Source organism: Aythya marila (genome assembly GCF_965140915.1).
Source record: "Aythya marila genome assembly, contig: HAP1_HAP1_SCAFFOLD_158, whole genome shotgun sequence".
NCBI lineage: Eukaryota > Metazoa > Chordata > Aves > Anseriformes > Anatidae > Aythya > Aythya marila.
This window is the reverse complement of record NW_028136675.1, coordinates 1,548,932-1,559,212: the sequence shown is the minus strand read 5'-3', so window position 1 is coordinate 1,559,212 and position 10,281 is coordinate 1,548,932. Positions and strand designations below refer to the sequence as shown.

Here is a 10,281-nt window from a genome sequence, read left to right as displayed (position 1 = left end):
ACCATCTTCGTAGCCCTCCAAAGATGGAGGTCCATTATTGGGAAATGCAGTGCTTTTGTGCGCAAATGCGTGTGCATGTGCATGTGTGCAAGGTAGATCCCTTCAGCAGCTGGGATCAGATACTCAGCCTGCCCAGGACAAGTTCCTGGCTCCCAGTCTGCCCAGTTGAAAACAGTTGGACATATGAGCCCCCGTGGGCACAGCCCCACTGTAGCTGCTGGCACACACCACCCCAATCTAACACACACTCACAAAGACACAGGCACACACACATTAAGTCCACACACTCCCATCTCTCTTGTTGCTGACTACAATGACACATGGGCCCTCTGATGTCTGGTTCTAGTCCAGCTGCTGCACCTACCCCTATGTACGACCATCAGGTGACCTACAGCCCTTGGCAACAATCCCATTGGTCCAAATGGTGATGTGGAGAGCTGCTGCCAATGACACATCTGGATGGGTTTCCACCTAGACACTGGGTTGACAGCCCTCCCAAGGCAGTCCTGGAAGGAGCTGGGACAAGATCTTGGTTCCACAGGAGCCTGTGACTTGGGTTCCCACCTGCCATTGTGCTTTGTGCTCTTCAGGGCTCATGGAGATGGGCTTTTGTTGAGCTGAGGGCTCTCCTGTGATGGGCCTGGAAGCAGTCAGAGCAGGGCATGAACTGAATTATTCATCCTGACATCATTTCCTTGGGCCTTCGTTTTGTGTACAGACATGCTTCTTATCACACAGCCTAACACAATCCAGCAAGAACATAAACCTCTGGAGACATCTGCATGTGGAGGTCACATGTATATGATGGTGGTATTACATAAGATATGACAGCAGAGAACTCAAATTGCTTTTCAGAAATGCATCATGGTTAGGGGAAAAGCTGTGCTGTTGCATGGGCCATGGCTTCCTTCAGGGTCAGCATCACAGCCTTGTTTCTAAGACTGTAAATGAATGGGTTTAAGAATGGGTACAGGGCAATGTTCAGCAAAGCTACAATGCTGTTGGTCTCCAAGGAAACATGTCCTGACGAGGGTGTGTAGAGAGCAATGCAGCTGCCATAGACAATGGCCAAGGTGGTGAGATGGGAAGAGCATGTAGCAAAAGCTTTTCTCCTCGCAGAGGCTGCTGGCATTTGTAGAATACAGAAAAAGATACACTTGTAAGATGCCACAGTTAAACACAAGGAAGACAGCACAATAAACAATATGAAAACCGATTCTGTTTTCCAAAGCAGGGTGACATCAGAGCAGGACAGTTGGAATAAGGGGGTGTTGTCACAAAAAAAATGCTGGATCTTGTTCGAACCACAGAAAGTGAGCTTGGAGAGCAGCGCCAAGTGGTAACTCAAGAATGTGAAGCCCATGACCCAAACAGCAGCAACCAGCTGGATGCAGAGCCAATGCTTCATGATGGCAGCATAGCGCAAAGGCTGGCAGATGGCAACATAACGGTCAAAGGACATGACAACAAGGAGAGAAAACTCTACAGCACCCAGGGCAAAATAGAAGGAGGACTGGGCAAAGCATCTGCCTACTGAGATTGTTCTCCTGCCAGAGCTCAGAATCACTAACAGTTTGGTGCTTGTGGAGGACGTAAACCAGATTTCCAGGAATGCCAGATTGCCAATGAAAAAGTACATGCAGGCGGTTATCCACACACACCAGGAAAATGATGGCTGCATTCCCCATCACCGTTGTCAGGTACATGAGTAGAAGGACCAGGCAGAGAAATAGCCGTAGCCTTTGATCAAGCCCTGAGAAGCCCATAAGGATGAATTCAGAAATGACAGTTCCATTGCCTGTTCCCATACCCAAGTTCCATTCATCCTGCTGACATAAGAACATGGCAAAAACAAGTCCAATAATTTCATGGTCTGGACAGAAGGCTATATCCTTCCTTCTCTCTTGCCTTACTTGCAGACTTACTATACAACACACACACAGATTCTTTTGCACATTCCTCACACCCTGACTTTTCTGTTTCACATATCATGCAGAATCCTCAGAGAATTTCTTGTCTTCTTTCCACCTTTGTCCATCAGCTACAAATGATTCTCGCTACAAAAACACAGGGCTAAGAACGGATTGTTACTCTGTTATACTCTATTCCTGTGAAATTCCACTCAGAAGAATTGCAAGCATCCATCATACCAGTGTTTCCAAAGGGAATTTCATGTCCTGCATAAATGCTTTCTATTATGTAAAAGCTAAATCATCAGTTCAAATATGTACATTGGAATTTATTATCTCTCCTCTTCAGTATCCACCCTTTTTGGACTAGCAACCACTGGGGATCCCTTGCTTGATTTCAAATTAAGCAAATTTCAAGTACCTCTTTTGTAATGCCCTGTTTTCTTCTACATTATCTTCCTTTGTTTCTTTAGGAAAGATGGAATACAAGTAGCAAGTGTAGCTTGCTTTTTTCAGTACTCTAAATTAAAGTCAAAATTCATTATGGTCCCACCAGGTCAGTGGAAACAGATCTGTCACAGAGTCGCATCTGACCTCATTCTGTGTAGAAATGCAGTTGTTTCCAAACATTTGCTCTTCTCTTGTACAATCAAGTGGCCTCACCTAACTGCCTTACTTTTCTGAGAGGTGGAAAAAAAATTGTCATCTTTGAAAGCTTAAGGACAGTCCTTGATGTAGAAAGAGGAAGCACCTAGAAAAAACAAAGTGCCAAGTATTACCATACAGGTATATATTTCAGTTGTCTAAAAGTTATATCATTCAGGTTGAACGATTTAACTTACTCCTATCCTGTCAATGCTGAGAGAAAGAAGAGCATCTGAAAGAGATTCCTCACCTTTATTTTGCATTACAGTTCTAGGCTGTGATGACCCAGCCATGAGCACTTTCTCTTGTCTCCATTGACTGTTGGGGGAGCCTCGGGAGAACAAGTTCTCACAGGCACCAGGAGTGAAGTGGGTGAAACTCATTACTGAAGTCTCAGGTGTCTGATGATTTTGGTAAATTATTCTCTTCTGTAAATCAAACTACTCTTCTAACAGAAAATAAATAAATAAATAAATAAATAAATAAATAAATAAATAAAGAGAGAGAAACTTGTTTAATAAAACAGACCTTTTCTCCTTCACCTTTCCCTATGTTTTTAGACAGAAAGGATCAGAGAAATGACTGCAAAAAGAGACAGCCTCAAAATACAGGGGTGGAGGAGCAGAAGACAGGTTGGAGGCAGAAAATTAGTTTCTCAGTGGGCTGTATTGTCCCCTCAGGACCTGTCCCAGGGCAGAATGGGTGCACTTAGGCAGGAAAATGGGAAGCTCAGAAGTGGGGAGTACAACCATGTTTGCATGGACATTTCAGACTGGGGTTTGGGCTGCTCTTAGACTCCAAATAACCTGCCTTGCTCTTTGCCTCTTGACTGGCAAAGGGGAATCTGTGCACTGGCTTCCTCTGGAAAACTTGTTCAGATTAATCCATTGGCTGTAGTTGTTCTAGCTGAAGATTGGCCCAGTCACCAACAGCAATATGTTGTGGTTTAGACCTGACAGGCAGCTAAGCACTGAGGGGATCTGGTCAAGGACCTTTTTCCCTACAACAAGGGTAAAAAAGCATGGGAGGCAGTGATGGGAATCAAGTCTGGTCAGCCACATTAATCATAAGACCACAAAAACATAGAAAGATTTGGTCTCAAAGGTACCTAAAACATCATACAGTTCCAACAGCCCTGCAGTAGGCAGGGGTACATTGCATCAGACCAGGTTGCTCAAACCCCATTGAACCTGGCCTTGATGAATTCCAGGAATGGGGCACCCACAACTTCTCTGGTCAACCAGTTACAGTACCTCACCGCCCTCAGAGAAATCAATTTCTTCTGAATATCCAGTCTAAAACTACCCTCTTTTAGTTTAAAAGCTACCTCTGTCTTGAATGGAAATGCAGGACAGGAAGACCCACTGGGCACAGTTGTTTGTGCTGCTGCTGCTAAGGTCAAGAGATATGCATCCCAGTCTGTCTCAGAAGCCTCACACTGAAATGTAGGTGCACAGGGTTCATGTGCAAGCCTGATACATGAACTCCTCATTCTGGTGGAGATAGCCAAGGAAGAGGAACACTCTTTTGTAAGCACCCAGGAAAGAAGTGCACAGCATCTGTCCCAGTCCATGTCTTTTCCACCTCATGCAGCTACTGAAATGGGGGACAGTCACCTTAAAGGTCTATGTCATGCTTTTCTGATCCATGCAGATTTATCAGATACCCAAAGGTATCAGAAATGACCCCAGAAACCAATGTTTGGGTTATCTCATCTATTTTTATTCACAGGCTCTCATCTGCATGGTATCTCTCCTCCAGCTGGACCCCTTCCTTCACATCTAATTCCTTTGCTCCCAGTGGGCTGCATCACCTCAGTACTTTGGCAACTTGATTGGCCATGTTGCACCTGGGCTATTGCTCATGGTGGGGGTTAAGAGAATTTCCTTTCCTCTTCTTGTCTCACACCTGGCTTTCTTGTCTGGAAGAAATCTCAGCTGATGAGCTACAGACTTCAGAAAAATGTTGTCTCTTTGTGAAACTCCAGAGAAATATCCTCATCAATCAAAGTGTTCATCAAGCAAGGATCTGTGTGGGTTGTGTTTGCTGAAAGTTGAGAAGCAGACAGTCCTGGAATTGTGATCATTGGTGGGCTAAAGCAGCCCTGTGTTTCAATTCTCTTCTGTGCTGAGGAAGGATGCTGCCAGCTGACACTGAGCAAACCAGAACCTTGGTAAGGAAGCCTCTGAGACATGGGTAGAGAAAGGAGTAAAAGTTTTATTTATTCACCCCTGAATTTTGATAGAGGGAACTTGATTTGATTAAGGTACTCATTAAAGGTGCTGTTTATATTTTTTGTGTGTGAAGGTATTGTTTGATGTTACAAGAAAGATGCATGATATTGTTCAATATACAAGAAAAACATGGTAATATATATATATGGTAATATACATAGGCTAAATGTAGTAATATACGTATCATGTATAGTTCTTTAAGTTATAGGATGTTCTAAGGAAAGTAGGAGGGATCTGGGACAAGGGAACTACAAGGGGCAACTGCAGACTTAAGTGGAGAAGTCTGATGTCAGGAGAAGTGATGCAAGTCCTAGGGGATCAATGAGAGAAATGGTGCAACCTGGGGAGGTAAGGAGCAAGGTTGTCTCTACAGGGTCAAACTTCTACCTGTCCAGACCTCCTTAAGAGACCTCTAGGCCTTTCTGTGTCTTAATAAGCCCCAAAGTGTAGTTGATGCTAAGTCTATCAACTTCAGCTCCTGAGAGCAGACTGATGAAATGTCTCAGAAAGTCAAAGTCAGAAGCCAAACCCCAGAGTTCTTCAAAGCATTGATTGGTCGCAATGAGGGCCATTTCTGAAAAAGCCCCATGGACACCTTAGAGCACTGTGGTGGCAATTGGAGGCCATGATCAGAGGTAGGCCAAGGCCCTGTGCAGGTGGCTCTGAGGTTGAGAAAATGCTGGCATCCTTCACACAGGCATCCACACCCATCAGCTTTCATGGGGCCTGTCAGATGACCAGACACAAGGAACCTCACCATGATCTTCCAGGCTATGTGACCTTCCTGATGGACTTTCAGCTCCTCAGATAGACACAACCAAGCCACACGACTGTCTCTCTCCAGTCATGTACTCAGGCACAAGACATTTGACAACCCACTGCCAAGGCTGCTTCTGAATGGGCCTTTCAGGTACTTGGGCAGAGGGCATCACACAAGCACCATACCAGACAGGTGCCTTCTGCTGGCCTGTGACAGACGCTGGGAGATGTGAGCCTAAAAGGCCCTTCTGCCAGCCAGGAGGCAAGGGTTGACCTGGCAGCTACTTCAGAAAGATGGTACCTCCCAGTCCCTTGTCCAGCCATCCTCCTGCTGCTGGCCTCTCAGCAGAAGTGACCTCACAGTCCGCACCAAAGCCAACTGCTTCCGACTGGATTCAGAGTTTCTCAAGCACAATCGACACCCTCTAAGAACATCCAAAACTGGCACTCTCCTTGACGCCTGGCACCTAGCAAGATAAAGGCAAGGTCGTTTTCATCTTCCAAGGCCATATACCTCCTGATGGCCTTTCAGCTTCTCTGATGGACAGAAGACCCCTGCATGCAAGCTCTGTTAGGTACTAGGTCAGGACTGACCTTGAAATAAATATTTACACTAGCTTCATGTCAGCATCTCCTCAGTTACTTATGACAGCTAAAATGATAAAAGTATACACTGGCCATGTTGTTGAATGTGGCACATGATATCCTCAGTCAGAAGTGCCCTGACACCCACCTGCACGGCCATGGGCCTTGTGTTGCCTCTGGAGATCCCTAGGCACAGCTGACCTGAGCAGTTCATCCCCACTAGTCTCTGGTTAGGGTTTTATTATGTGCTTTGTTATGGGACAAGGGTTGGTGTTAAGGCTGGCAATTTAATGCTAGTGATTAAGGGCTAGGGATGAGTGTGATCAATTGGATAAGACAAATGGTAACAGGTGATGTGTTTGGGGGTTTAAGATAAAGGTAGGATTTGAAGTTGGGGATTAGAGCAGTATATTCTTTCCATGGTGAAGCATAGTAATTAGGGTAGCACTAGGTTTTAATGTTCCTGGTTAGAAATATTACGAGGGCATAACATAAATATTTTCCCTGTGAGTATTGCAGAACCATCAGCCTTACCTGAACCATTGTCACTTCTTCAAAATCTTTCCTTTCCATTAGCCAAGCCAATCTTCTCTCCCCCAAATCTCCTAGCTTTATTCTCCCAGATTTCCCCTGACCTCCCTAAATGTGTCACCCTTTTGGGGGCAGCTTTTTGATGGCCTTTATGACCTTAGAGGCTCTTCCTTTCTGCTGTTGGCCAGCCAGTTTCTGGGACAGAAGTGACCTCACAGCTAGCATCTACAGGGCTACAAGGAGCTGTTGTACTCAGGAAGCCTCTTCCCAGCCCACCCAGGAACACCTGGTGCAGGGGATGTCCTGCACAATCCCTCAGGTACTCTGCCTGCCAACCAGCTCATGCTTCAGAAGGCCTCCCACATGTCCAGATTCACGTTTCCCGATGCTGCCTTTAGCAAGTCCAGGTCATACTGAAAGAAATTACCACCTCTTTGTGGAAAAGTGAATTAAGAACTGTATATATAGTTTAGGAAAAAGTCGAGAACTCTTCAGTGAAGGAGTTGGTGTGAAAGTCATAGAATCATAGAATGGCCATGTGTTGAAAAGGACCTTAAAGATCATCTAGGTTCAGCATCCCTGCTCTGGGCAGGGTTGCCAGCCACTAGAGCTCGCTGCCCAGAGCCGCATCCAGTCTGGCCTTGAATGCCTCCAGGGATAGGGCATCCACAACCTCCCTGGGCAACCTGTTGCAGTGCCTCACCACCCTCTGAGTGAAAAACTTTCTCTTACTTTCTAACCTAAATCTCCCCTGCCTTAGTTTAAGGCATTCCCCCTTGTCCTATCACTATCAACACATGTAAACAGGCGTTCCGCCTCCTGTTTATATGCACTATTTATGTAGTGGAAGGCTGCAGTGAGGTCTCCCCAGAGCTTTCTCTTCTCCAAGCTAAACAAGCCCAGTTTCCTCAACTTTCTGCATAGGAGAGGTACTCCAGCACTCTGATCATCTTTGTGGCCCTCCTCTGGACACCTTCCAAGAGATCCACATCCTTCTTGTGCTGGGGGCCCCAGGCCTGCACGCAGTATTCCAGGTGGGGTCTCACAAGAGCAGAGTAGAGAGGGACAATCACCTCCCTCTCCCTGCTGGACTTCCCTTTTTTAATGCAGCCCAGGACATAGTTGGCTTTTTGGGCTGCAAGCACACACTGCTGGCTCATGTCCATCTTCTCATCCATCAGGACCCCCAAGTCCTTCTATGCAGGTCTGCTCTCAACTTCTTCTTCTCCCAGTCTATATGAATACCCGGGATTGCCCCAGCCCAAGTACAACACCTTGCACTTGGCCTTCTTGAACCTCATTAGGTTCTCATGGGCCCACTTATCCAGCCTGTCCAGGTCCCTCTGGATGGCATCCCTTTGGTCTATTGTATTGACTGCACCACTCAGCTTGGTGTCATCTGCAAACTTGCTGAGGGTGCACTCAATTCCGTCATCTATGTCGTTGATAAAGATGTTGAAAAACACTGGGCCCAAGACTGGCCCCTGAGGGACACCACTTGTGACTGCATGTCATGATGACTAGCATTGCTTTATTCAGCTGGTTTTCCAGAGGGCCATACCTCCAATGGGAAGTGACCCTGAGACTCTATCTGTCCCACTGGACATGATGGCACCCTTAGGTAACAGCTTGTGGCACTTGGGCTCATTCAGGTTCATCTCACCACACCCACACCATGTGTACTCTCATACGGACAAGGCAAACATGGACTCCTGATGCAGTCATTTGGTGTCCATAGCTGGAGGAACAAACCACCTGTGAGAGCTGGGGCGAGAGCTCAGTGCTGGCAATGGTGGTTGTGGGGGGCTGCTCTGGGACCATTGTCCTGGGGCAGGATCTCCCAGGGTGTCCAGGGTGTTTCCCAAGGGTCCAGACCAACCCCTGCTCTGCTGGTCCTCCCTGTCTCTGCTAGGAGGACAACACAGCCCAGACCCTCCCCAGTGCTCCAAAATTCTCTGACCTCTTCACAGCCTAACCCAGCCCAGCAGAACAGCCCAGGCTGGGCTGGCCCCACAGCAGCAAATGAAGTAGGGGAGGTCAGTGGTCGTGTCTCTGATGCTGCAATTAACCTTCCCTCCTTTCCCCCCTGCCTCCAACCCTTTTCTCTCCCCCAGGAATCCTGCAATCCCCAGGCCAGTGCCACTCCCCAGCACAGCACACCCAAACTCTGCTGGCCCTGAGGCTCCTCAGACAGCACCACTGCACAAACACAGCACCCTGCTTTTCTCCCAGGACATCCCATGTCCCCCTGTCCAATGTGCCCACAGCCCCCAAGCTCGTGGTGCTGCTTTGCAGAGTGAGGGGGCTGTGGTGTGCGGGGCCGTGGGGGCACTCTGCAGGGCCTTGCTGGTCAGGCTGGGAAGGCAGAGTCATCTGGTGGGGGGCACTGCCACTGACTGCCTCCCACACAAGTGGTTCTTTGGCCATGGAGGGTACACACAGATAGCCGGCCTCCTTCAGAGTCAGAGACTCATGGAATACATGTAGCCCAAGCTGGGAGGGACTCACAAGGATCATCAAGTCCAACTCATTTCCAATGTCAGGAGAGATTTTACGGTGATTCACGTGATCCAGTCTATGAAATTTCACCAGAGATATAACAACCAATTAAGCAGACTGCTTTCCCTGTGTCTGCTGTGTTTCCTGGAGTTGCAGAGCTCTCCTTCACCTGCTTGCACCTAGATTTAGCATCTTGTCTCTGGGTCACTTGACCTTGGACATGGTCATACTCTATGAGCTCTATGGCCTGCTGACTCCCTGGCACATATTGTCCCTGCTAGTCCACTGGATTCTCCTGGCAGCTCCTGCATCCCTCCAGAAAGATGCCTGCCTGCCTTCAGCCCTATTGCATGCTCTGGATCCATTCTAGTGAAGCCACCATCTCTGTGGGTGCCAGGCACCAGAAGGCAATTGCAGAATCAGCCCTTCTTGCCTAAAAGCTCATCCCTGGTGATCAGCTGATCTCATGCCCTGAGCGCACAGAGAAACAAGCAAAGCAAGAAGCCTCCTTTGAGTCCATTCCTTTGCAATATCCATGAGAGCAGCTTTGGGAGAAGAGCTGAGCCTTCAGACACTGCCCCAAGCAGATCCCCATTTATGCTGGAGGTGCTGGTACAGAGCCAGCTATGTTAGAGAAGTGCCCCTGGCCTGTCCCTGCCTGTGGACACAGGACTGCCCCACAGCAGCACAGTGAGCAAGCAACAAGAGCAATCAGTCCTCACAGCAACACAAGGGCTCTGAAGGAGAGCATGGGAGGTGAAAAGGAGAGCAGCTTCCACCAAACCAATCCCTGGGGTTTCCTGGCAGTGCTGCTGTGCCAGGACTCTTCTTCCTTCCATCTCTGCGCACAGCCAAGTGCCCCTGCAGCTCCACCACAGAGGTCTCTGAGGAAGGATCCATTTATTTAAATATATCTCAAACACACTTTAAATAAACCTTGTTTCCACCAGTTCTCAGAGTCACTCAAGACAGGTGGATGTTTACATGGAAGAAAATGAACAAATCATTTCATTTTGGACAATATTACCACAAGATATGAAAAGCAAAATAAGGAAAAAAAATACATCTCACCTGGAATGAGTTTTATTTTGAGTGATATGAGAAGGAAGATAGACAGT

At 47.4% G+C, this 10,281-nt stretch overlaps 1 protein-coding gene across 1 annotated transcript; it reads right to left on the bottom strand.

Moving 5' to 3' along the window:
• Positions 1-868: 868 nt before the first annotated feature.
• On the bottom strand, positions 869-1,808 carry LOC309891618 (olfactory receptor 6E1-like; the record flags this gene model as incomplete). Its single annotated transcript, XM_082785965.1, is given in 2 exon segments — positions 869-1,640; positions 1,642-1,808. Coding segments are annotated over 2 exon segments (939 nt in total).
• Positions 1,809-10,281: the final 8,473 nt, after the last annotated feature.